Source organism: Ursus arctos, unplaced genomic scaffold (genome assembly GCF_023065955.2).
Source record: "Ursus arctos isolate Adak ecotype North America unplaced genomic scaffold, UrsArc2.0 scaffold_27, whole genome shotgun sequence".
In the NCBI taxonomy this organism is placed as follows: domain Eukaryota; kingdom Metazoa; phylum Chordata; class Mammalia; order Carnivora; family Ursidae; genus Ursus; species Ursus arctos.
The window spans coordinates 27,925,081-27,952,866 of NW_026622952.1; the positions used below are offsets into that span (position 1 = coordinate 27,925,081).

General features: G+C 41.2%; 1 protein-coding gene and 1 long non-coding RNA gene across 8 annotated transcripts in view; one reads left to right on the forward strand and one right to left on the reverse strand.

The window, feature by feature from the left end:
* The first annotated feature begins 1,160 nt into the window (after positions 1-1,160).
* LOC113262223 (uncharacterized) lies at positions 1,161-26,784 on the forward strand. 2 transcript variants are annotated; one of them, XR_008955971.1, is made up of 4 exons: positions 1,170-1,263; positions 12,449-12,582; positions 21,769-21,895; positions 22,530-26,784. It is a non-coding gene; the product is annotated as an uncharacterized LOC113262223 (long non-coding RNA). The 2 variants fall into 2 exon arrangements; XR_003318696.4 differs by having other exon boundaries at positions 1,161-1,263; positions 21,769-26,784.
* The window catches only part of LOC113262222 (zinc finger protein 705A-like), a 28,346-nt gene continuing 8,209 nt past the window's right edge, over positions 7,650-27,786 (reverse strand). The window contains exons 1-8 of one of the 6 annotated variants that reach the window (XM_048226266.2): positions 25,183-25,279; positions 24,830-24,900; positions 13,046-13,155; positions 12,878-12,964; positions 11,018-11,144; positions 10,218-10,313; positions 9,622-9,704; positions 7,650-9,144 (exon numbers count right to left, since the gene is read on the reverse strand). In XM_048226266.2, coding sequence (XP_048082223.1) covers positions 8,497-9,144; positions 9,622-9,704; positions 10,218-10,313; positions 11,018-11,144; positions 12,878-12,889 — 966 coding nt within the window. In that variant the 5' untranslated portion in view covers positions 12,890-12,964; positions 13,046-13,155; positions 24,830-24,900; positions 25,183-25,279 and the 3' untranslated portion in view covers positions 7,650-8,496. Of the gene's footprint in view, positions 9,148-9,621; positions 9,705-10,217; positions 10,314-11,017; positions 11,145-12,877; positions 12,965-13,045; positions 13,156-24,829; positions 24,917-25,182; positions 25,465-27,786 lie in introns of those variants that run through there. The other 5 variants (XM_026508539.4, XM_048226263.2, XM_048226265.2 and 2 more) reach the window with 5 other exon arrangements.

Here is a 27,786-nt window from a genome sequence, read left to right on the forward strand (position 1 = left end):
TATTAATGATGATCTCCCTGTTAATAAATCTTAATAAGATCATGGTTACCCATAATTAAACCTATCATTTCTAGGTCTTTGTCTTACTTGGCATCAAAGAAAATTGGACCATGACCTCTTTATGGATTAGTTCATTTTCCTAGGCTTCTCTGACACCTCAGGCTCCTGATTGTCCTCATACTACCATGGTCACCCCTTCCCAGTGTCTTTCACGTGGTCTCCTCAAATAATCAAGGAGGTGCATCTTAAGACTAGCCTTTGTTCTCCCTGTTCACTTGACACTGTGTTAGCAATCTCATACATTTCTTTGATTTCTTCTATTGTTACCTCTATGATAGCAATGTCCAAAAGCTCATGCGTAGATTTCCTTTGTGCGGGATAATTTCTACTCTCATGTGGTACAGGCACCTAAAATGAAATAGATCCCAAACTGAAGCCATTGACTTCTTCCCCAAATAAAATTTCCTTTTCCTCTAGTCTCCATTCTTAGATTATGGCTCCACTAGATACCCAGGGACTAATATTGGACACAATCTCTCAGAACCACACAAACCCAACCAAGCGTTTTTATCTCTAAACATGAGTATCATCGTTCATTTCCACCCCAACATCCACGCACATATCAATATGACCAATATTGAATCGATGAACATGGGCTTTCTCTACATTTACTAAGATCCTGTTTGATATTTTTCCAGGGTTTCATATTTTTCTGTATACAGATTTCTACATGTTTTGTTAGATTGAATATCTAAGGATTTCACTGCCTTGGTGCTACTGTAAGTGAAATTTTTAAGATTTTAAATTCCAATCATTCACTGCTTTTATATATGTCAACAGTTGATTTTATATAGTTACCTTATACTTTGTTTCATACAATCCCCATGCTTTTAAATCAAGATATGGGAGAGTCTGCTCTATTTGAGTTAGAATTTCCAAAATTGCTTTTTTTTTAAAGTAAGCTCTAGAATTTCCAAAATTGTGGCACTGATTAATCTGGATACTGAATTTTGGTGATTCGGGACGACCTATGGGAGGGATGCCGCTGTCCATTAATGAACACAAAGTTTCCTGCGCTGCACCGCAGCGGTCGGCAGGGGGCGCGCCGACCCGCTTTCTCTGACACGGCGCCGTAGGTCCGCGTAGAACGCATGCGCGTCACGCCCGTTGCCCTTGATGCCACCGTCTGCACGAGAGCTCGAGCTCCGTTCTCTCCGGACAGACCCAGGCGGCGACTGTGCGCGACGAGGGCCCGCGTGTGCGGTGAGTGACATCCCTGTGAGGCCCGGACTGCTGGGAGGGGGCTTTCCCCCTCTGCTGCGGGATGGTTTTCCTAAATAGTGAGAAAGAAACTCGTTTTCCGCCCTGCCCCGCATGCCTTACTCTTTCTCGCGTAGTGTTTAACAGGACATTTTACAGGAGTTGCGTTCATTGAGGGGCTTCGGGAGCGAAGTCGTAGCATTCTGTGGTCATTTTTATGGATTCGGGATTGTTTCTGGGGGAACCGTGATACAGGCAGAGGGAGGGACACATGCACGGTGGGGAAAGGGACGGGTGGGCGGGGCGCGAGGGAGAGGTTGCCAGGTGCGCGCGTATTTCTGAACGTTTTAACCTCCCGTGTGTCCTACCCTGTTCAAGCAGAGGGGAAACATGCTGAGAAGTTGCACAGTAGGTACATTAAAACTCATAAAATTATTTGAAGTGTAAATAATCAGAGAATGTTAGTAGCCTAAATCCGCTGGAGATCAAGACTGTAAGTGATTTGCTTAATTGAGGGAAACGCCTTGATGAGGTTTATCTTGTTCCGCATCCAAGTTAAACAAGGTCTGTCTTCGGATTATAAAATACAGGAGGTTATCAGCTTCGTAAAAAGGGAGTCTGTAAACAAGTCTGCTCCTGTTCGGAGAGACAGAAAGAAGTTCTGAGATCATGAGTGTGGTGACAGCATACTCAGTAATGAAGCTTCACAGTGGTTTTGCCATCTCTTTGGGTTCTTGTGAATAGTGGAGAAAATTCTCTTCAGGCAGATGCAACTTCTTTTATTTTGTCAAGGAATTTTAAATCTGATAATTATTCTGATTACAGGCAAAAAAAGTGAAAACCTTAGATACTAAATAACAAAATAGGTACAAATTTACGTGCAGAAAACTGAAACATTGTGGAAGGTTATCAAAGAGAGTCTTACTAAATGGAGAGCTATTCCTTGTTCATGATAGGCAAGTATGGTTAAGTATATTATATAGTATTGTTAAGATGACATGTCTTCCCAAATTATTAGTAGATTCAATGCCATCTGAATCAAAATCCCAGCAAGGTATTTTGTAGATTTTTAAAACTGTTTCTAAAGTTAGAATAACCTACACAATTAGGAAGAACAAGTTGAAGATCCCCCACCCCCTTCCTAATTCCAGAAATTAACCTAAAGCTATATCATGATTAGAGCATGACACTGGCAATGGATTAGACACAGAGATAAATGGAGCAGAATTGAGGGCCTGAGAAACAGGCGCATTCAAACAGTCAGCTGAACTTCGCCATCCGAGCAGAGGCCGCACTGTGGAGGGTAGCGTCTGTTCAATAAAAAGTGCAGCGACTGTTTGACCATGTGGAAAAATAAATACACAGATTTCACTGCATACCAAAACTTACTTTCATAAACTTAAAAATGAATTGCAAAACTTAAAAAATTCTAGAAAAAAAAGTAAGAAAATACCTTCTTGAATTTGGGTGTAGAGTTAAGTTTTGTATACACCACCAAGAGCATGATCCAGGAAAGAGAAAAATTACGGTGAATTCCATCAAACTTAAAATGTGACTCTGCAGAAGATCCAGCTACAAGAATACAAAGACTTCTACGGGGGGATCTTTGCAGAAGAGAGCTCAGAAAAAAGGATTTGTGTGGAAAATATGGTAAGGACTCATAAAACCTAAAACAAGAAGAAAGTTTAAAAAAATGTAAAAAATGAGTAAAGATCTGAAGAGAGACAGAAGATAAATATACAAAAAATCCTCAGCATCACTTGCTATTAGGGAAAAGCAAATTTAAATGAGCTACCACTTACTACTGCACGTTAGGATGGGGCTAAAATTTAGAAAAATTGACAAAACATTTTGCTGACTAGCGTGGAGAACCACCAGGACCGCTAATGGGAATGGATATGACACTTCAGAAGACAGTCTGGCGGTTTCTTACAGTGCAAACATAGTCTCATTGTACTCATAATAATTGTACTTCTAGATATTGACCCATCTGGACCAAAAACTTACACCCACACCAAAAGCAGCACACAAATATTTATAGCAGCTTTATCATGATGGCCCCAAACTGGAAGGAACCAAGATGTTCTTCAGTAGGTGAATATATAACCCAAACCAAAATTTATAACCATGAAATGGAATGCTATCCAGCAGTGGAAAACAATGAACATGAAGACATGGATGAATGTTACATGCATATTTCTAAGTAGAAGAAACCATTCTGAAAATGATACATAATGTATTATCTCTTTATGTATGATCTAGGAGAAGATGCAAAACTATAGAAATGCTAAATAGATCAGTGGTTACCAGGGGTCTGTGAAAGGAAGACATTGAATAAGTGGAACATTCTGTATGATACTTTTATGGTGGATACCTGCCACTATGCTTTTGTTAAATGCCGTACAGTTTTACAGCAGAAATAGTAGATCTTAATGAATTAAATTTGAAAATAATCACTTGGGTGGTAGATGAATCCCAAGATGAAATAATTTATAGAATAATTTCATTTCATTAAAAAGTATGAAACAAAGAAATTATAGATGGAGGAAGGAAGGGGCTGACCTAAGTAACTTGGAATGACTGGAATCATTGACTGGAATGACCAAAGCCCAAAGGAATTGTTACATAAACAGTGTACTCTATTTGATAAGGTTCTTCCCCAGGGAGGTACTGGTTAGCAATTCTGAAATCGTTATACGTGTGAAATGGAATTGAACAATTAATAAAAAGGGATAGCAGATAGCAGGAGCCAGGTATCTCACTGTTAGAGTGGGAAATTAGAGATAAGCAAGGAAGGTTAGAATAAGCCATGCTGGATACATCACTATGAACTAGTGTTTAGTGTAGATACAGACGTTTTCATAAGCAGTATTTATCATTAGGTGTATATACATAGGCTGGCATACACACACACACACACATACATACATACATACATACATACAAACATACATACATAAATTTCCTTGTGCTGTCATCATGGTCAAGAAGCACACCCCAGTGGCAGTGAGCACATTTAGCTCTAGAACCTGGGTTTCTAGTACTATTCTCCAAGAAGATGAACCAGGGCTCCTTGGAGATATAGCTGATCCTAGGACTGGGCAGGAAATATTTGACATCCCTGGAGAATCTTGAGTTTCCAAAAAGGAAGTTACAAAACAAAACATAAAATAAAGATGGGATTAAGTCAAAGGAAAACACAAGCCAAATAAAAGATCTCCTAATGCCACAACTGGAAACACTTTGGACAACAAAATAGAGTTGAATTCTAATCAAAGTATAAAATAAGCATATACGAATTGATATTGATGTGAATGCATGAATGGGAAAGAATAGATTTTACTCATACAGAAAACACCGCAAATAATTGATTTAGATACCCATCCTGAAGGAGGTGGAACATAACTTTGCACTCCTTCAGTGTGGGCTGTATGCAGTGACGTTCTTCCAAAGAGTATGAGCCGTACGCAGAGGGGGAAACAAGTAAATTCAGTGGAGAAGTGTGACAAACACTACCAAGTCATCTCGAGAGCATGTAGCCTTGATATAAAGTCATGAAAATGGCCATTTATCTCTTATCTTCCTCTCAAAACCAAAAGACCACAGTCCTTCTAATCATGGGGGGGAAATCAGATAAACCTTTATGGTGATTCTGAAGACTGTCATAAGCATCCAAAACAAAAGTCTGAGAAAATGTCATCGCCAGGAGGAGCCTACGGGGACATAATAAATGGGATGCGGTATACTGGATGGAGGTTGAATAGTGAAGATAAACCCGTGGAAATCTGAATAAAGTATGGAATTAGTTAATGATGTATTCATAAATCACGTCAAATACGGCATAGTGGTGCAAGAGGATAATAAGAGGGGAAACTGGGTCTCAGGTGTATGGGAAATAGCTGTGTATTTTCCCAAATTTTCTTTAATCTGAATAAAATCTGTTCCTAAGCTAAAAGTTTATTAAAAACACCGTTATAATTTTCTAACACATGCATGTTTGATTATTCCTACTATTACTCATAATTGACAGTGTGTACTAGTCATATTCTATTTTTATTTGGAAGCATTTTGACACAGATGAATAAATAATACAGACCGATATATAACTGTGTATTACATATGCTATATATATATTTGGTTCTGGTATGGTCGAGTTTATGTGTCTACCCTCTAAAAATAGCTTTTCTGAGGAGGGGCAGTATTCAGAAATTCTGGAGCTGAAAAGTACAACTGAAATGAAAAATAAGAGGTTGCAGCATTGGATTTGAGCAGGCAAAGAAATAACTGGTGAATATGAAGAAAAATCTGTTGAAATTATCAAGTAGTTTATAAATGAGCCAAAGACGGTCCCTGTATTTTTACTTCTTCACAGCAGACCAGGCCCAAGAGCTTAAAAGCCCACCAGTGCCAAACTCACATTTTTACACTGAATTGTTTTAAACAGCTGGAATTAGCAGATTTTTAACCATTCAGAGCCTGTGTACTGTGCAGAGACATTGTGCCCACTCTCCTCTAGCCATAAAGCTTAACTGTGGACTGCACAAGTCTCTAAGCTGCTGCTAGCCACTCCCCCTCCCCCCGCAGTCCGACCCAGAAACTCCCCATCTGTGACTGACACTTCCCTCTGGACGCTGAAGACCCCTCTCCCCCAGGAGCTCCCTTTCCATCCTCCCCTTCTGAATGGTGGCCCCACACTCTTGCCTCTGGAAGGAGTCAGCTTGTGTGGGACTGCCCTTTACAGCAGGTTGTCAGTGTGTCACCCAAACAGAGCTCTTGTGTGATTCTGTCACCTTGTAGTCCTGTAATTTTCCTTTATCTGCCATGAAGTCTACTGATCTCAATACAACTGCCCAACACACTTACAGCCCTAGGTCAGTGGAGATAAAGCCCACTGGGAATGGCCTCCTCTGAGAAGGGGGTGTGTGCATCAATCTTAGGGGTCCCAACACTAGCAGGCCCCAGGACCAGCCTCTCCCTTCCTGGAGACACAGTGGGGCAGAGGGTGTGTGATTCCTGGCTGAGCCACCAGTTAGGTCTCAAATTTAGTTGAGGCCCAGGAGTACACCTAAAACCAACTGTAAGATAAGTTTCATATTGTTGTAAGCAGATCAAATATAATAATACATCCTGATTATATTTTTAAGAATGATTATGAAATATTTCAATATAAAAATACAGCAGAGTGGTATATTCACATAAGTTAATTTGTAAAATATTTTTTGCAAACATGAAGTACCTATTACGTGTAATTACAACTTGGCATATGCAGGACCAACTCATTAGTCTTCATAAATTTTTTTTTTTATTTTAGTCTTCACAGCAACTCTTAAGTGCCTTAAGGTGAAGGCACTAAGCGTACTTCCACTTTAGAACTGAGGAAGATGACTCATAGAAAGTTTCAGTAACGAGATCTCATTGGCTGTGTCAGTGGAAATTAGAACCCATGATTTTGTCTCGAGGGTCTGAACTTCTAATCATTGTTCCCTTCAATCCTTGTTCACACCTCCCTGTGTCCCAGCCTGATTACAGACCCAGCCTCTCCAGCTAAGATGCTGGATATTGATGGCTCATTGTCCTCACACGTAACTTGACCCTCCCTGGTAGAATCACTTGTGGATATTTTTTAAAAAATGTTATCAGTTCCACCTGGAGGTGTGCTCATTTAATTGGTCTCAGGCTAAGGTTCTGGGATTGTGTCAGCTTGGGAAGAGAACAAATCAGCTGGGTTGTTTCTGAAGAACATCTCCCCTTGAGGTTTAGGTCCTGTATTAGGGTTTGTTGAAGGGCAATCCATTTCCAAGCCCTGGGACTAAAGCCACGGAGACTGCCTTTGTGAGAATTTTTGTTTGGAGAATACATTAATTATAAGGGCTTATATGGTGTCTGATAGGGGATTTTATCGTTCTAGAGTTTTCTTTGCAGGACTGCTATGGGAATGCATAGCGGTGGCTCTGTTTTAACAGGAAGGCACATAATTCGGGACTCACTTGAGTAAGATGTAAGATGTTGTCAGATGAACTCCTGCCCCCACAGAAGCTTCATGAAAAACTCCAAGCAATGTTCCTGGTCTGGAAAGACTGAGTTTCCCAGGTGCACAAGAGGGCTGGAGACAACCTCATCATTTACACTAGTATCTGGAATACTGTGCACAGGGTCCTACTGAGCCAGGCTCATAGCATAATAAGTAACCTGTCAACTGGGATGAAGGTCCCTATTATGCCACCACCAGGTGCAGAAGGAGCCAGGTGATGGTGGGAAATTGGAACGAGTGGAGCTGATCTGTGTGGAAGGAGCTGTTGGAGAAAGAGGAGACTCAGAGAGTCTTGTTAAGTCTCTAACCCGTGTGTTTACAACTGCACAGAGAAAACTAGAAGCTCAACAACATGAGATTTTTCAGCAACAGGGTTTATTTAAATATTTACAGGTAATATATTGAAAAAGTTTTATTTCTTAAAAAATTCTGTATTCAGTATGCTTGGATCACTTTACTTTTTTGCATTTATATGCCACATTCTCCCCATGAATAGTTATTTTTCTCAAAATCCTGAATTTTTGGCTACGTTGTACGTTAAAGGCTCTAATTTTAGAGGTTTTTTCCCTAGACTTAGTTTTCTGATATGAGATCTGCCTGAAGTTCTCTCCATTGTGATTTCCCGAATGCCATCTCTTCATGTAAGAACTTAATGTTGGCTGAGAAATAAGTGGTCAGTGACACTGAGTGATGTGGACAGTCAGAATCCTCACGTGCCCCAAGTGCTTCTCTATGAACAGGGGGTTTCTCGTGATTGCTCACTGCAGTATGAATTATTTGTTGTTCCACAGGAGCACTCATCCTCTTCCATCTTGTGTTAGTGCTTATTCAGACTTCACTGAGTTTTCTTGTACGCACCATGCCTGGTGCCTGGCTGCATACTGTTCACAGTGATTACACACTTAGGGGTTCTCCCCTGTGCGGGCCCCATAGTGTGTTTGAAGTTGAGAGCAGCTGCTGAAGAGCTCTCCATTCCTTTATTTACAGAGCGAGTTCTCTCATGTCCTCTGTGGTTTTGCTGCATAGATGTCCCATGTAGGGATTTCTTCCATTGTAAGTTTGTGTATGTCAAATAAGTAAGAATGACTGAAGGATTTCTACATTGATTACAGACAGCTTCTTCGATGTGCAAGTCCTCTGGTGTGTTTAAAGGTTAAAGCTATGGTTGAAGTCTCTCCCACATTCGTTACATTTATAATACCATGTTATCTAAGGTCCGAATATTTACTGAAGGCATTCATAATTTTCTCTCCATTGTGGGTTCCCTCGTGTCGTCTAAGAGCAGAACACTGACTGAAGGATTTCCCACACAGATGACATTCATATGGTTTTTCTCCAGTGTGAGTTCTCTCATGTCGTCGAAGGGCAGAACATTTACTGAAGGCTTTCCCACACAGATGGCATTCATACGGCTGCTCTCCAGTGTGCGTTCTCTCGTGCTGTCTGAGGTTGGAGGACTGACTGAAGGCTTTCCCACATAGATGACATTCATATGGTTTCTCTCCAGTGTGAGTTAGATTGTGTTTTCTAAGGTCAGAACTTTGAATAAAGGCATTCCCACAGATATGGCATTCATATGGTTTCTCTCCAGTGTGAGTCATCTCGTGTCTCCTAAGGCTTGAGCAATTACTGAAGGCTTTTCCACACAGATGGCACTCACATGATTTACCTCTAGTGTGAATTTGCTTATATTGATTAAGGTATGACTGGTCACTAAGGGATTTTGGACACTGTTTACTGATATAAGGTGTCTTTTCTGTGTGAGTTAATGAATGTTGAGTCAACATGAAGCTATGAGTGAAATCTTCTTCCAAATCATTATATTCAAAGGGATCCTCTGGAGTATGAGATTTCTGCTTTGGGGAAAGAGATGAAAGGTTGTTAAAGCTTGGCCTACATATCCATACATTCATATCTCTACATAGGAATCCTAAACTAATCATTCAGTGATAGTCTCCAATTAAAATCTTGCCAGTACTACTTCATACGTATGATGTGTTTGTTACTCCCCTGCATACATAAAGATTTTCTTCTTTGTAGCATCCCAACTACAGAGCTTATAGATTAATTTTGAAGACTTCAATATGTTTCAAAGACTAGCCATAAAATCAATGTTTATGCAGTTGTCTTTTTTTTTTTTTTTTAAAGATCTCGGGTTATGTTTTGGGGCCTCAGATTAATTTCTTCACTAAATTCAAACTATCCAAAACATTTTGCTCAAAAAAAGCTTATCCTAACTTAATATGAATTAGGCTATGGTGTTCAATTACTAACATCCTATTTCTGGGTCTTTCATTTGGATGACCAGGGTTACTACCCATGAAACTTACCACTGGCATGATTGTAGATGTGTCTTTCCTGCTGATATGTTGTGTGGCTATCATTTCTTGTTCTTTAAGGGCACTTTCCCGGCCTAAAATAATTGAAAACAAAACAAATATTTAGAATGACATTAGAGGAATGTAAATGTTGGAAAGCACCAAGACCCATGTGAGTCTGTTTCAAAAATTGGCACATTGATGGGGCAAATATGTCAAATGAAGGAATACTCTAGGATTACTAATTCACAAAGATTTTCAGGATTGAGTTATGAAAAAATTACAATGAAAGTAGACTGGATAGGGAAAGAGAAGGGAAACCTTCAAAGAGGAATATGAGGGCAGGAGTTACTGCATGAAAGTTTAATTTCATTGAGTACATGAATATGCTTTCCCTGAAGCCACAAAAGGTACTGGCAAGAAGAAACACGAATTGTGATGGACACATGCAAGGAATAATGACAGCATCTGAAGAATTTTGCCCCTATGTCCTTCCTCTCCATTTCCGAGACTGCCAGTCGCTTGACAAAATCTTCAGCTGGTATTTGTGAGAACCAACTACCGAGCAGGCACCTCCTTCCACTGAAGCCCAGGACCCTGCTGCCCACCTGGGCTCGGGCCTCGAAGAAATCCAGGTCCTTCTCTCCACAGCTCTTCTCCTTGCTCCAACTGGAAAATCACATCTGATTTGCAATGCTGATATCCTGTTCATTGGAAAAAAAAAAAAAGGTACATGGATTTTGAATTCTGCACTAATAAAAGTCTCCCCTTCTGAAAGCTATTATCATCAAGTCCAGGACAGGCTATTGAGGAAGAATAAGAACACTGAAGCTCAGTCCAAGCAACAACCACTTGAATGGAAAAAACACTGAAATCCAAATGTGTGTCCAAAATAGTGAAGACCTCTGCATGCTGATGTCCACGCCCAGATTCAGAGACAGAACGCAGAATCCTCAAGTCTTTTCAGAAATGGAGAAATTAAATGTCTCCACAGTGGGCTGAATATGGCTTTCAAACAGATACCAAACAAGCTAACCAAGAATAATCAAAGTTCTGTTTTTGTCACTAGTCTAGTTGAAACCCTTGACATAATGACTAGAGCAATTACTTAGAAAATGTTTAATCCGTTTGTTTTTACATTCAGAAATACTGAGTTCCCAGTTCTGCTCTGGGTGTTAGAGACTGAGTAGCAACAAAGACATTAAATTGTGGTCAAAGTTATATTCCAGTGGCGTGACAAACTATAGTACAATATAAGGAAACAACCTTCTTTCAAGTAAGGTCTATGGAAGTTTCAGGGTAGAGAGCAGAGTGGGTATGCAGGTATGCAGAAGCTGTTCCAGATACTTCTCGACTGACCACCTTCCTATTCACCCATTTATATACGTATACACATTGGAAGACTCACCCAGGGAGACCAGATGACGTATATTTTCCAGCATCACATCTCTGAACAGCTTTCGCTGGGATGTGTCCAGCAGGGCCCACTCTTCCTTGGTGAAGTCTATAGCTACATCTTCAAATGTCACCGATTCCTAAAACATCACGGATATTCTGTTTTAGACAGAGCATTCCCTACTGACGTCCAGAGTAGGAGGGTTGAGATGACAGCACTGAGGAAAAGGGTGGAGGAGCTGGGTGTGTAGAAAGATCAGACTGAGTCTGGGGTTCCTGTCAGTTCATTCTTGGTGCTGAACTGGCATCTGCCTTTCAGATGCATTACAGAGATACAGTCTGAATTCATAAAACTTTATTATAAGGGATTATTACATGAAGTGTGATATAACATAACCTACTTTTTTTTTTTTTGTTTTGTTAAACTGATAATTATGGGGGCACCTGGCTGATCAGGGGAGCTTGCAACTCTTGATCTCTGGGTCATGAGTTCAGGCCCCATGTTGGTCATGGAGCCTACTTACAAAAATAAATAAAGTCTAAAACAAAAACTGGTAATTATGACTTCGGACACAGGATTATAAAATTGGCACTTGAAAATTCATAACTAAAACTCACTTTCTGATTAACTTCAAGTCACTTCACAGACTTGTAAGTCAAACAGTAACCATGACTTGCCACTTTTAAACCGTGACACTGTTCCCACAGATGAACCTGTTAGGAGTACTGAAAGACCCAATGAACTAATGTATGAAGTTCTTCCTAAGTACACATGTATTAAATACAAGCCATTAGTCTATTACTCATTAAAATATCCAAGAACCTTGAAACCATCTCTAGCATTCTTCAGAAGTGAACACGTTTCATACAGAATCTGGTACATGCAGTGTAGTCTTGCTCAGCTCTGCAGCCTCAGGTGTTCATAATAAGGTATAAGGTCAGAACAGAAGGTCCAGCAGCACAAGCCAGGAACCTCTGAGACACTGTGCTGAAGGGCAGTCCTAGCCTGACCGCTCTTGTGTTATGAGGACTCCTAATTTTCTCTGGACCTCACACACCAGTTATCACCTGTCTTCTGTCTTGTCCCTCCTGCTAAAGGAGAACAGAAGCCTCTTGACTGGTTTTGCTTTATGTAATTCTTAAAAAGTTTCTGCAGGATCCTAAATTTTACTCTACTGTATGCCCTTCTCCTGAATATATAACCACAATTATGGAGTTAATACTCCCTATACACTAATTGCAATGATCAAATATAGGGAAAAAAAGGTTAATTACAAAAAGTAAAATATGCGACTGGGGGCAAGAATGATAATGAAAATTTAGTTCTTTTTAAGATGTTTCCAAAAATACAGTCTCTCAAAACTTTAAAACTGGAAAAATATGAATGACTCCTCATGCCTTGTGTGGCCTCAACTTCTCTTGTGCTCCCTTCAACATTCCACAGCCCTCACCGAGCACCTGAAACTCTGGACTGCTGGAAAGCGCCTCCCTATCGGACCGCAGTGTTCTCCTCCTTGCTCACCTCTTCACCTCAGCCCTTTATGAAAGGATCATCAGAGCCGACACCATGATTAACAGGTGAATTATTTCCCGATAAGGATATGGACTGAGTTAGAGAAAGCAAACTTCTTTCTTTTCTGTAATACACAAGCTTAATGGAGCTGGGATAAACTAGTGTGGTATTAGGAAGGTTACTAGATTTTGAGGAGTTCTTGCCTCACTATAACCATCCCAGAGTCCTGGGGAAATGTCACTGGAGCTCAAATCCCTAAAGACTTCCTGACTGTCCTTGAACATTCAGGCCAATAGGAAAAGCTCTCCCATCTGATGGCACTAGGGTGTTATTTCAGCAGGAAGAGGCTTCCCTACTCACCAGCGGCTGCATTGTCAATAACTCGGTTGCCAGGTGTCTTTCTCTGGGTTTTCACTCTCAGACAGTCCAAGCACTAAGCAGGCAAAGCTGAGAATGGAGAAAGAAGCATAAGATTCCAGTCCTGTGCACAATTTCCAGTCTCCCCTGTCACGAAGCCCTGACCCTTACCTGGGTGTGACCCCAGCCTAACCAATAAACATGCAGTGCGGTCTACAAGAAATGCAGAGGACTCGCTTCCTCCCCCATGGTCAAAAGTCCGACGACTAGGACTGCAGTTGCTGATAAAAAACATACAAATACAGCTATTTTATGAGTAAGAACACTGAAAGTATTGAGTTGTATGTGTTAATCAGCCCACAGCATCCAGAGTTATTTAACTCCCTCCCTGGTTCCGAAGCACAGAGATCCCGGACTCATGCCACACATCGATTTTTGTTTCCGTCTGTAGGTAAACACTGGAATTTCTCAGATTTCATTATTCTCCCACCCAAGCAGTGGTTCCCCAGCATCCACGGCAGCCTTCTGTAGCCACGCTCCCCTCCTGCTCTCCCTCAACTCTAATTTTCAGATCTGTCGCCCACGGACTTGGATGCCAAAAAAACTAAAAAAGTATATTTTATGATAGGGTTAATCAACTCAAGGACTTATTCCATTTGGGGGATCAGTGGCACTCATTCTGCGAGTCTAGTCCTTAAAAATACCCTACATCAGAAAGGAGGAATAGATGAGTCATAATGCTCCTGTTATTTACTGTCCCAACCCTCTATTTCAAGGACGTCCTGATAATACAGAATGGCTGTGGTTCAGGAGGAAATCTAGTTGCTCTGATTATCTTAGCAAAGTTACGGTAACTGAAGTCCCTGTTCTATGTTAATCTTCATTAGCTGCACTAAGGCTGAATTTCATTATTACACACACACACGTATGTATATGTACACGCACACTTACATGTATACACACAGATGTGTGTGAGACACACAGTGAGAAAGCATGTAGAAACCGTAAATTCACCCTCAAATACCAATAATTAGATGTATTTCACGGGAAAATGATGATAATGTGTCATAAACAAAAGTAGGATTAACTCACCCATTTGTACCTGAGGTCCAGAAAAAGAAAAAAAAGAAATTTGTATCAAATGTGACTCCACTTCAATATTTACATGTATTCGTTTATTTAATCCTCACAATAAACCTGGTGATTTTATTTACCAGTTTAACAAATGAACAGAAGAGGTTCAAAAACCTTCAATCATGTAACAAAGTTACAGAGCCAGGATATGACCTATCTGTATTTTAATTCTGCTCTGCCTATGCTCAAATTCCTTAGGGATTACACACCACCCCTAGATTTTACCTGGAATATTGCATCACTTCTGACTTAATCAGAAGCCCTACCATTATTACAACTTCTTCTCCTTCTTACTTTTTCACGGAAATTACACCCCATACTCAGTTCTCTGTTCACGGGAAACTCCATGTACTGACCACTTCTCAAACATCAAGCTTTCCCCCTTTCCATTTTTCCTGCCCAGTTTAATCCACACTGACTCATTTCAACAGGCACTTAGCAGGACCAGCACTTTCTGTGTTGCCGGGACTATTAACCGCATTTCCCCATCAGGATCTCAACAGCAGGTGACTCCACGTACCTGCCTTTCCTGAGACTGCATCTGACACACATGGCTAAGCAGCTGATCCCTGTCTAAAAACAGAACTACTACTCCTAGAGGTTTTCAAATGTGTCTGGCAACTCTAGATCATTCTTCCATGCTCCCATATTTCAAAATCTTCCCCATGCCTTTGATGCTACACATTCTCACCTTTCAGAGGCGAGATTATTCCCTACTACACGTGCTGCGTTAGTTTGCCAAGGCTGCTGTAACACAGTACCACTCACTGAGGGGCTTCAACAACAGAAATGTATTTTCCCACAATTTTGGCTGCTGGATATGAAAGATGTTGCCAGGGTTGGTTTCCTCTAAGGCCTCCCTGCTGTGTAGACCGCCATCTTCTCCCTGTCTCCACATGGCCATCCCTCTGCACATGTCACCCACGTCTGTGCCATAATTCCCTCTTCTTGCAAAGACACCAGTCAAACTGAATTAGGGCCCACCCTAATGCCCTCATCTGACCTTAAGTGCTAGTTTAAAGGCCCAATCTCCAAATACACTCTGAGGGTAGGGACCTCAACATTTGACTATTGGGAACACAAAATTCAGTCTATAACAGAGATGAATTACCTAAGGTGACACACTAACTCAGTTTTTCAGCATAATATCTACAAATATTCCTATTTTCATATCCATTGGTTACTCCTTTTCACCCATAGAAGTCATGCTACCTCTAAGTCCAGTGTCTCCAACTGAATTCCTTTCTCTCCTGTTTTGCCAAGAACTTCATTACTGTTTATACATTAAACCTCCTTTCCCAAAAACCTCCACATCACAATCTCTCTCCACAATCTCCCCATCATTTAAGTTCATTATATCTCTTGTAACTTGAAGCAAAAAATTTCCTCTGAACCTATTTTCTCTCCAGTTGCTGCCCTTCTATCCTCCCTTCAAAATCAAACTGGAAGTGCAGTTGTCCTTCGCTCACATCCTCCTCTCCCTTTGACTTAAAAAGGCCACCACTGATTATTTTATAAATACACATATTGTTAACATCACTGATTGTCTCTCCAATAAATCCTTATATAGAAACAAAGAGTTAAACCTTGACCTCCTTTCAGAACTTCTTCCCCTCTATAATCAGTCCTTCTCCCATGTCCTCTGTAAAGAATGCCTCAATCCTACTGAATGTCTCAAGACTTAATGTGAGCACCTGTTCTCCTTTTACACCATGTCCTGGCAGGCTCACATGTTTCTTGAATTGTTCCAGTTGTTTCTATTGCTGTCTCTAAATTGAAAGTGACCAATTTCTTGTCTGGATTCTCATTTGTGATCGATCATCTCTGCTTGCAAACTTGCACCTAAAATGCAGTATTTTTCGGGACAATAACTGCATCCCTCCAAATACAGAAATTACTCCTTTGTCTGAATCTTAGTTAATGGCTTGGTCCATATGAGTATTGACATTTTAAATGCCTTTACCAAACCAACAAACACACCACTATTATTTCTAACCTGGGCACTATTATCACTTTGTTTCCACCCCCATCCACAAACTTCCACTCCATATTCTTTCTACTCCAATTTCAGTTTAAATCTCCATTACACACAGATACTCTCATTAAACTCCAACCAAAGTAAGTGTTTCCCTTGCCCTCTGCCTTGACTTAAATAGAACTACTATTCTTTCAGGTCACTCATGGAATTTGTTATAGATTTATTTATGCTGTCCTCTCAAAGGTCTAAATGCAGAAAAATCTGGTGAATGGTGGAGTTAGGCAAGTTTCCCTATTACATCTAAATGATAATAAAGAGAAATTCTATGTCCATGGTAAGGAAACCTGCCCCCAAGTGCCTGCAGTCAGATAAACCATCGCTTTCTGATTATAAATTCCTCCCTGAAATATAGGAGTCTATCTTTCCTGGTAAAAATTCTATCCAGTACTTACCCAAACCCAAATAGATGGAAAAGCTAATGAAGCCAACTCTTTGATGTGTAGCTACCACACAAAGGACCTCAGAGTTTCTCTCTCATTCTAGATAACCATCCTTTTGATGGTAATCTATCTTTATAAGCAGCTGATAACCTCATCAGTGACACAAATCAAAAGACACACCCTGGTCAATCTGGATGCCAGTCAATATAAATGTAATTGAGGCAAGCTTTTCTAACAGAATCTTTAATAATGAGGTAAATCATATAGATGCAATTAAGGAAAACAGATGATGTCTTCTTTTTCTCTAATGATACTTTTTAGGGTCGTTTCAGGTTCTTCGCAAACTAGCAGAAAATACAGACAGTTCCTATATACCTCCTGTCCCCACAAAAGAACGGCCTCCCCATTATCACCAGAGTGTTACATTTGTTACAACTGACGAACTTAGGTTGATACATCATTATCACCCCAAGTCCTTAGTTTACATTACTGTTCACTCTTGGGGCTATACCTTCTGTTGGTTTTGAAAAATGTATAATGACATGTATCCACCGTTACAATATTATCAGTATTTTCACTGCCCTAAAAATCCTCTGTGCTCTGCCTATTCCCTGCCCAACACCTCAACCCCTGGCCACCACTGATTGTTTTACCGTCTTCATAGTTCACCTTTTCCAGAATGTCATAGTTGGGATCACACTGTACGTACTTTTCATATTGGCTTCTTTTAGTAACAGGCATTTAAGGCTCCTCCGCGTGTTTTCACTGGCTTGATAGGTCATTTCTTTTTATCACTGAATAATATTCTAACGTTTGGATATACCATGGTTTGTTTATTCATCACCCACTGAAGGACATTTTGGTTGCTTCCGAGTTTTGGCAACTGTAAGTAAAGCTGCTATAAAACATTCACGTGCAGGTTTTTGTGTGGACATATCCAACTCATTTGGATAAACAGCAAGAAGCATGACTGCTGGATCACATGGTAAGAATAGGTTTAATTTTATAAAAACCTTCCCAACTATCTTCCAAAGTGGCCGCACCAGTTTGCATTCCTACCAGCAGTGAGCTGGCGCTCCTGCTGCTCTGCATCCGTTCCAGCATCTGGCGGTCTCGGTATTTTGGATTCTCCCCATTCTAATAGCACATAGTGGTATCTCTTTTTTTTTTTTTAAATCTTGCATCTCCCTGATATAGGACGTTGAACATATTTCATATGTTGATTTTCTGTCTGTCTCTTTGGTAAGGTGGCTGTTCAGACCTTTTGCCCATTTTTAAATGGAGTTGGTCATTTTCTTATTGATTTTAAAAGTATTTTATATATTATGAATAAGTCCTTTATCAGATGTGTGTTTTGCAAATATTTTCTCCCAGGTTGTGGCTTGTCTTCTCATTTTCTTGACAGTGTTTTTCGCAAAGCAGAATTTTTAAATTTTAATCCAGTTCACTTATCAGTTACTTCTTTCATGGATCTTGCCCTTGATGTTAGAGTTAAAAAGTCACTGACAAATTCAAGGTCACCTAAATTTCTTCCTGTGTTTTCTTCTAGGAGTTTGATAGTTTAGATCTGTTATGTGTTGAGTTAATTTTTTAGGAGTATAAGGTCTGTGTGTAGATTCAATTTTGTTTCATATATGGATTTCCAGTTGTAACTTGTCCCCTCATTGTTGAAAATACTTTTATTGTATTATTTTTGCCCCTTTGTCAAGTATCAGTTGACTGTATTTGTGTGGGTACACGTCTGGGCTCCCTATTGTGCTTCATTGATCTAGTTGTCTGTTTCACCAATCGATTATATCCTTTAATTCTTCATCCTTCTAAAGGTCTCAAAAGCAACCTTCATCTCTTTGCCCAGAGGCCTCACCATGTGGTGGACTTTGGTTGTTACGGGACACACTGAAGAAAAGCTAAAGCCAAGAGCTCTATCCTGCTCTTTATTTCTTTATTTAGATTTTATTTATTTGAGAGAGAGAGAGCGCACATATGCACGTGCAAGCAGGGGGGAGGGGCAGAGGGAGAGAGAGTCCCAAGCGGACCCCACACTACGCACACAGCCCAAGGTGTGGCTTGATCTCATGACCTGAGCTGAAACCAAGAGTCAGTCGCCTAATTAAGTAAGCCATCCAGGCACCCCTCCTGCTCTTTATTTTTAAGAGGACTTGTAATCTGACAACTCTCAGACTGTGAGCATCATGGTGACTCCAAATAAATAGAAACATTTGTGCTTAAAATATATACTCAGGTATCTAGAGTTTGTACATTTTACTCCTAAGAAACAGAAAAACAATTTAGCGTAGGTCTCTTCATCAGATTTATCTGACTGATGCCTACGGACTGTAAAACCCTACAAGCTTCAAAATATTAGGGCTTCCTAGAATAAATTATATAGCTTCATTACTGGTTTTCCTATAAATAGGATGTGCTTTGTTTTTGAAAGGAAAAGTTTCAAAGAATTAGGACAGATCTTAAAATACATTGAGATCTAGAGATAGAGTTGTTTTTGAAGAGAAATCATTCAGTATACATTTTAAATACAAGCATTTGATTTAGAAGTTGTCATTGACATCCTCGTCGTCATTATCACTGCCACCATCATCAAATGCTGGTGCACTAAGGCCAAAACAATGTCCAACCAGGTTCTCCTGAGGCCATGTGGTTCAGAGGTCAAGAGCCAAGGCTCCAGTCTCAGCGTGCCGGGCCCCAGCCAGGCTCCCCTATATGCTGGGTGATGTACAAATTGAGAGATGGCCCTGACTTCTTCATAGGACTGCTGAGAGGCAAAAATGGGTTAATGAGTGTAGTTTTCACACCTGAGTCACTGCTAGAATTACTTCTGTCTGGGGCAGTAAAGGCAAGCTGCAGCTAAGTAGCGGAAGTACAAGGGCTCAGAGGGTCTGGGACACATCTGTGAGCCGCTCTCCACAGCTCCCTGAGCCCACTTCTTACATCTGTTTTCTTACATGTTATATCTGCCTTTCATAGTCTTTTGGATAGATGGATATTCTGTAGAAACATAACCCAGTAAACAACAGTGAACTGTTAACACAGAGGAAACATAAAAAACAAACAAAAACCAGAGGTTACCTTACATTCTACACTAAAAGTGCTGACAGTTCCAGGATACAATCTTTTGGGCACAATTAAAAAATCAAACAGCCATAGCGCAACAGTGAGGAAGATGACAGTAGCCTAACATCAGGACCAAACTTACAGGGCCCTTGACTCACACCAGCCACAACCCTCACAGGGTGAGAACGCCCTGGAGAATGTGGAAATGAGAAAGATGACCTAGTAGCCCTTCCTTTCGGTCTGAGATGGACACCAGGAGTCTGCATTTTTGACAGGTACACCAGGGATTGTGATGTGGAGTGGAACCCTGAAAAATGTGATAGAGGGGCTAATAAGCTAAAGACAAATTCCTAATATGGGCTCAGATCCCCATCAGACATGGCCAGATTCACCACCTCAGAGGCACTCACTCATCGCCGGCCGCACTGAAATCAACTGCCTTACTTGCCTCGTTCCTGGGCCACGTGCGAGCTGGCTTTACTGTCTCGCCCACGCACAGCCGTTTTACTAAAACCTCCCTCCCATCCCCAACTTGGCATTCTTGAACTTCCTTACTCTTCAAGAATCTGTTTACATATCATATCCCCTTTGAAGGATATGATCCCCTTCCCTGAACGTTTAGTCTAATGTTGGTGCCAAACCTCCCCTTTTCCCAGTCGCGCACTTAGGACACCTCCCTGCAACGGCCAGCTTGACTCACTCCTCCTCTGAGCTGCGTGAACTTAGGAAAGCAAGGACAACACCTGTCTTGGCTCCAAGTCATCACTGTACTAGAGTTCCCTTAAACTGTGGGATATGGAGAGATTCAATGAATGCAGAAAAGCAGTGAAAGAGTAATGTACCATCTCAACAAAGGCCTCTGTTTTAGATACATCAATGCAGGGCCAAACCTGAGTGCGCTATGGCACTGTTCTCGCTCACCCTTCTACCAGAAGCAAATTTCACCTTTCTAATGCAAACACAGAGGGATGGACCTACTTCCTGTACTACAACCCCAACAGTTTAACAATGAAGGCCTCCAGAATGCAGGCTCAGGGTCCTAGGGTCTTGACTCCCCGTGGACTAGCCTGCCTCTGAGCTGGTGACAAGTCCTCTTCTGAGAATTTGTGAGGGTTTTTTTTTCCTCCTCCAATTCAGTGGAATTGGGTCTGGTTCGCAAACTGATTTAAGTATCACCCTCTACACGAAATAGCTGAATGGACTTAAGGTTAGAGGTCTTCCTGGGATCTAGAGCTGTCCTAGAGCTGGTGTCAATCAAGCGTTCCCCCGAAAGTGGTTGGGAGATGGGTGGAGGTATCTCACTACGGCACAGGCTGATGAATTCTCTGCTGTTTGCAGACAGTCCCCTTCATACTGTGGTGTAACTGGAACCTCCTATCCCCATGTTCTGTGGAGCTGCCTACATATGATGAAGCGGTTCTACTTGGGACAGCTGCAGAGGGAGTGCTGGATAAACACGAGCAAATTCTCCTGAATATTTTACCATGGAAATTCCTGGGCTTTTTTAGATTCAGAAATATTTAGTAAGGATTTATTATTACACTGATGACTTTTCATCCAGAAAGCATTTTGTATAGACAAGTAAATATAAATGCTTGAACATTCTCTAGAGAGATCAATAAAAATATAACTTTTAAATCTGGTTTTAAAAAAATTGTTTTAAAAACACATTTCGGTATATTATACTGTCCTTTTGTGGCTGTTATTTCTATGAAAAGCAAATTTCCTTGGTCAGACTAGGCAGATGTGATTTTTGTTCTTGCTGTTATCTTCAGTACATAAAAGTCACTGTGCCAATATTACTGCTACAGTAATACCTTAAGAGTTCAAAAAGAGCTACTGTATTAAGAAAATCGAGAGCAACTGCCCCCACATATTCCAGGCAATTCAAGTCACTTGACTCAATCTGTTGGATTACTAGATCAATTACTTATTATATTTCTCATCAGCCTTATATATTTTACTAAATAAAATTTCTAAGGCAACTGACCTTTATTTGATGCCTTGGGAAGCTTATCAATAAATAAATCTTAAGTGGAGTTTCATGGACACTAGGCAAAATTCTGTGAACTTTAAATGTGCTGAATCAATCTCACAAATTACTAACGTGTTATGACTCATGTTATAATGAGGAACTGTGGCAGGGGTGCCATATGGCACGTTGTCAGACACGTGCCAGTAAAAATTGGTGCTGACTGTCATCCTTGGGGAGTCCCGCAGAATCAGCAGCTTTGGACTTAAATGAGTGAGGTCCTCATATTATTACTTCATAGGTGCACTAAATGGAGGCAGAGAGAAGCCAACTACCCAAGAAATGTCAACTGTCCATTCAACTCCTTACTTCCAGGCAACTGCTTCCAAGCCGGCACCGGAAAGGCTTAGAGGTGGTCAAGTGTCCAAGTAAGCTCTTTTCATATTTGGGACTTGTATTACATTTCCCTCTGATAGTTCCTCCTTTTCAAATGTCTGGAGTCTGCAGTGTATAAAAATTACCTTTCTGTTCTGGCATGGGACTGGAGCCCATCTTTTGTTAGAGATCAGGTAATGGCACTGTCTGGGTTTAGGAGATTTTCTTCCTATTGTTGAGAGAAATAACTTGTAATTAAGGACGGAAATAGCTGGATCATTCTTCCTTAGACCACCCATCCAGTAACCTCTCTTTTCTGAATTAAACGGACCATAGCGTTCACTTATACTTAAAACAGAAGTCTGATCTGGACTTCCATCCACCCATCCCCAAGCACCTATATTATGCACTAAGGAAATTTCCAGTCATCAAGCTGTGGAACACAGACTATGTCCAAAGAGGCCTGCATCCTCTACACCTAGTGACTGAGGGGTAAAATAACTTACAGAAACGGGGAAGGGTTGAAGAGGCTGGAGATCGGCCCTGGGGCTTCCGCCCTGGCAGCATCCCAGAACTCCATCACGACTGAGTCAATGCTGGATCCACCTAACTCTAATAGGAAAGATGCTAATACTGCAGCAAGACAGTTGTTCACAGCCAGGGCTTTCCTCTGGGTCCTGACTGTAGAATCGTGGAACTTCCTTCACCACCACGGAGCTCTGGAGCAGCACAGAAGACCCCTGCAGTGCACCCCTTCCCGAGCAAATGCAACAGCTGTGACAGGGCTGCTTTCGTCAGGCAGTGGCCTCACATTTCTGGCCTCTATTCCTCCCAACTATAAAAAGCTGGGTCCACTGAAGAATTCACTGAGTCAGAGGTAGGAGGAGCTACCCTTAAAAGGTAAGCCAGAGCACCCCAGTGTTCTTTCTCAGTTCCACCATTACACTCCTACCTGGGGCAACAAAGGAGAGTCACTAAATTTTTTAATACATTCCTTCAGTCCCTCTGGTAGTTATGCTTGACTTGGCATGCACTGGCTCCCAAGAATTGCTTATAAAATATTCGGGAGTTTTATAAACTGGATGGTAAGTCCTTGTTAGCTTGAATTTTGCCACAGTATACAAGGAAATCAGCAAGGGATATGAATCAAGACTGTTTCAGAGAGTCAGTTAACTACTGCACAACTGCCAGAGGCCACTGACCTGTATGCTTCCCTTTCCAACAGGACCACGGAATGTGGTTTCTTGCCTCCGTTAGCATCATCTTGGGAGAATACTAATTTCCTCCATCATTTAATACTCATACAGAATCTTGTATATCTTAAAATTGAGAACATTACCTTAAAAATAACATGCTTTATGATTTCTAAAGCAAACATATTTGTTTAAAAAGTATTTCATATTTGTGAAAAAGTTAGCGTTGTGGTCCCTATCCCAGAACTCCCACTCCAGCAGAGGTCTCCATTCCCATTTCAAGACTGTAAACCTAGGATTCTCTTGAACTCAGTTACATCTTCCAGCCCCGCTCTGTACAAAGTCTACGGATAACTCATGGACGGGGTAGGAAGCTATCTGCCCAAATACATCATCAATACTGATCACGTATTAGGTGACAGGTATTTACTTATAGTCTTGCCATTTATTCAGAAGACCCTACAAGTTTGCCATTATCATCTTCGCTTTTCCTCTCAGGAAACCAACTTGGATAGCATTTGTGTGACCTGACAAAACCCAGACATTCATTGGCTGAACTACTGGCTCACATTTATCTGGCTCAAAAGCCTGTTCCCTGACCAGTGTTTATGATGAATTATGTCTTCTCATGGTTTCAAATGCCTCTGAAAAATAGGAACCCCACAGCAATAAACCATTTGGGAAGAAAGAGGATAAGAGAAGGATGCAGGGTGTGTAAGGGTGGTGAGAAGTGGGACGGAGTCATTTTGTGGCTTCACTTTCACCCTTCAGTGGATGAGTTTGGGCTGAACTAAAGGGGACCAGAGAGTGGAGCAGAACCTTCTGCAGAAGAGCCTTGGCATCCCCTCTCCTGACATGGGGTACGGACTTCCAGGAACTTGAGGGTTTGGGGTCTGGGCATCTTAGGCAAACAGAGAAGATGTGAGGGGTAGAGGGGAAGTCTTCAGCGGTGGGAGGAGTATCTGGCTCCAACGACTGCAGTGAATCCATCCTTTCTAGCTGAGATGATACTTGGGTTGTGAGACGATTCACTCTCATACGGAGTCTCTAAAGCTCCCAAAGCTGCTGGACTACTGCCTGTAGGAATTCATCAGCTGAGAAGCAGTTCACCAGTTCTAGCTTCTGGAATCCATCAACTTCAGAGAGGGCCATCATGAGCCCCTTCTCTGACACTTAAGGAAATGTCCACCACTTCCAGGAAATGCAGAGCCTTCAGCCTGGACAAGGTCACCACCTGCCTGTCACTGACGGCAGGAACAGCGTCCAAGCCAAGGTTGTGCTGGAAGAGTGGTGAAGAGTAGCTGCTTTCCCCGAAGATCCATGACTTCGAAATTTTAGAGCTGTGTAGTCCCACATTTGTCAGGAACTGGGGAAGTTTGGTGACTAGGAGTTTCCTCAAGTATGCAACATGCAACTACAGTTTAGTCAGGTGGGGGCACCTCTACCCAACTTCCTTAATTAAAGCTGGAATGATTGCAGAACCATTTATGCCTCAGCTCAGTAGCACCCCACACCCGATGACAGGAACCCCGATCCCGGGTACTGCCCGAAGAGACGCCTTACCTGCACCAGCCAAACGTTCTGATAATCAAAAGGACTAAAACCAACTGCCTTCAACTTGATTTAGAGAGTGAAATGAGTAACATTCAGGGCTCCTGAACAATATCAAAGCTCCACTGAGCCACCATATGAACACCCCGTGAGGAGGCCAGGATGGGTTCTGTATAAGAACTGCCATCCATATAAAGCAGATACCCTCAAGCATTTTCCCAAATAGAGTCCATACATACATACCCCGTAAGGTGTCAGGTACATGTCTCCATAGTGCAGAATGCTCAGCTAGCATCTTCCAAAGCTTACAAACTCTGCAGAGGAAGGAAACTGACATTCACGTCCAAAGCTGATGAGAGCCCGCAGTTTCACCTCTGGCCCCTTGCTGTCCTCCTCCATGGCTACAAGGCCAGAAGGCAGGTGGATTCCCTGCTCCAACTGTGCCCTCAGCTCTTATACCAGTATTTTCTCTTTTAGGGCACTTGGACTGGGCCCTATGGCTCTATACCCCTCTGACACCTGCCTCTTCCCTGAGCTTTGAGGTTCTTGCCCTTCAGAACAGTAAGAACACCCCTCCCCTGGATATTGGTCCATACCTGGAAATCTGAATCTCTTCTGTAATGCACAGAAATGAGAATGTATTCAGCATCACAGAGCTAGGCAATGCCAAGGGGATTACCAAGCTATGCTCTCTGCCCGCTGTATGCATGTACTGTGATGAAGATACTGAGTCTTTTGCCTTCTTGGGTGAGCTGAGGGGTCTGAGGAACTGGAGAGTTGTTTAAATGTCTGGAGAGGTGACAGCTGGTTTCTGGGCACTATATCCTCTTATTTTCCTATGAGTCACCCAGTGGAGAGGACAGAGCTTTACTTCAGATCTGAAAGAGAAACCATATATTAACGCAAGGATCTGATAACTGGGGAAAGGTAGCCAGGACACTCAACAATGCCCAAAGATACTCTATAGAACATGGTTTACCAACTGAGTTATCCAGAACACATGGGAAAATCCAAGGAGACAGAAGGAAAATCTAAGGAAACTATTATCACATTGGCCAGGGGATTATGTTAGGTTTTGCCTTCAAGGCAAATTTAGATTGAAATGTAAAATTATGTTTTACCTTTAGGATTTTTCTTCAACGGAAATACAGGGATATCCAGGGAATCCCTACATATAGAACAGGAAAGTCCTATGAGTGGGAAGGAAGACTTCACCTAGGTATCACTGTGTTTTGTCCATGTTTCCAAGTGGTACACATCAAAGAAGGTCATGAGTGGATGAAAACCATAAATAAAAAAGCAGCTTCTCAGTAGCTGATATTTCTTAGATTATGGAAAATGCCAATGAGGTCCCACAGACTTTCCAAATGTCCTGTGTTAAACAGTCATCATTTTGAGCCAGGAAGAGGTCCTGCTATACGATGACCCTGACATGTATTTCTCTGCAAACTAGAAGCATGAATGCATGGGGTTTAAGGAGAATTCAACTCAATGAAAATGGCACGAAAAAAATAATTAACACAGTAACTATTAAAAAAGGAAGAGGTAGGAGTGAAAAAGCAATTGGATATTAGTATTCAAAGAATCCTTTGCCTTGGAGCAAAACATTTAAAAATTATCCCATAATGTTAGTAACGGATAAACAGCAAATTATTAAAAACCTTAAAAATAGGACTTCAAAGCAGAATTATAAGGATGAAAAAGATTACAAAGGAAGGAAAAATGACTTGGCAAAGCTCCAAAAGTTCCAAAAATAAAAACCATTTAAAAGAGACCACACTGGGAGGTACGAGAAAGGAAAAGAGACTGCTGAAAAGTGACTCATTAATGTTGCTGACAGGCTTAAAATGAGCAAAGAAGAAAAGGATTAAGTAAAAATCATTGAAAGCTGTGAAAGACAAGCCCATAACCTATAAAATCCATGTTACTAGTAAAGATTACAAAGGAAATGAGAGGACAAAAAATAATTTCATGAATTCAATAAAGAAATATTAAAACAGGGGTGCCTGGGTGGCTCAGTCATTAAGCGTCTGCCTTCGGTTCAGGGCGTGATCCCGGAGTCCTGGGATCGAGCCCCACATCGTGCTCCTCGCGCTGGGAAGCCTACTTCTTCCTCTCCTGCTCCCCCTGCTGGCTATCTTTCTCTCTGTCAAATAAATAAATAAAATCTTAAAAAAAAAAAAAAAAGAAATATTAAATCATACAAAAAAGAATTTGTGAGTTTGTGGAAATGAAGTTTGGAAAAACATATACAAAGCAATACAAAATAAAAGTGCCCCCAAAGAGTCTGTAATTCAAACATGAATGATCTGAGGATCATTATAAAAGCTCAAGTGAGATATGAGATGATATTCAGTGAACAAAATGTGATCATGAAGAATGCCCACAAAATCTTCAGGGGAACCAACTGTGACCCTTCATCTTATAACCAAGTGAACTCTTCTTCAATTATCACAAGAGATGAATTTAGAGAAGATTTGTAAGTATAACACACAGATGAATCAGCAATAATTTAGTGGCACAGAGACCGTGCCAAGAACCAACAAAAGGACACACACTACGAGAAGGCAGTCAAAGCAAACATTTCATAACAGGCTCTAGTGTGGAGTCAATAGAAACTGTCTCGTGAAAGAGAAATTAAATGTGTATTTAATAACACAGCTGTACAATTATTTAGAATAAAACCTATTTAATGGTTCCAAGCTATTTATTCACACAGCACTGTACTGATCAATGTCCCACCCAAGCAGACACAGTGACATGTTTCTGGTGACTTCAAGATGGGTGATCACACAGCTTAGCCCCTCCCTCCAAATCCCTTAAAGAGTCACTAGGAAGAAGCCCTTCTGCATCCTCAGTATCATCTTAATATTTTCAGAGCATTGCTAACCATTAAGATCTCCCAGCCCTTTCCAGGCTATTTGGACATAGCTGCTTAGTTCTGGGGTACATTTGTTTTCTCCATACCAAAACCATGTTCTCCAACAAATCTGCCAATGAAAATGACTGATATGTACACCCATTCTCCTGTCTTTCCTTTCCTCTCAGAACTGCCATCTGGAACAATGAAGTTATTAAGTGAGCTCCCTCCAATCCCAACACCAGTGATGGGCCAGGCTATTCCAGGTGCTAGGGAGATAAAAGTTTATAAGTTATCATAACCAAAACAGTCTGGCTTTCTTGCCTCTTACCTTCTAGCA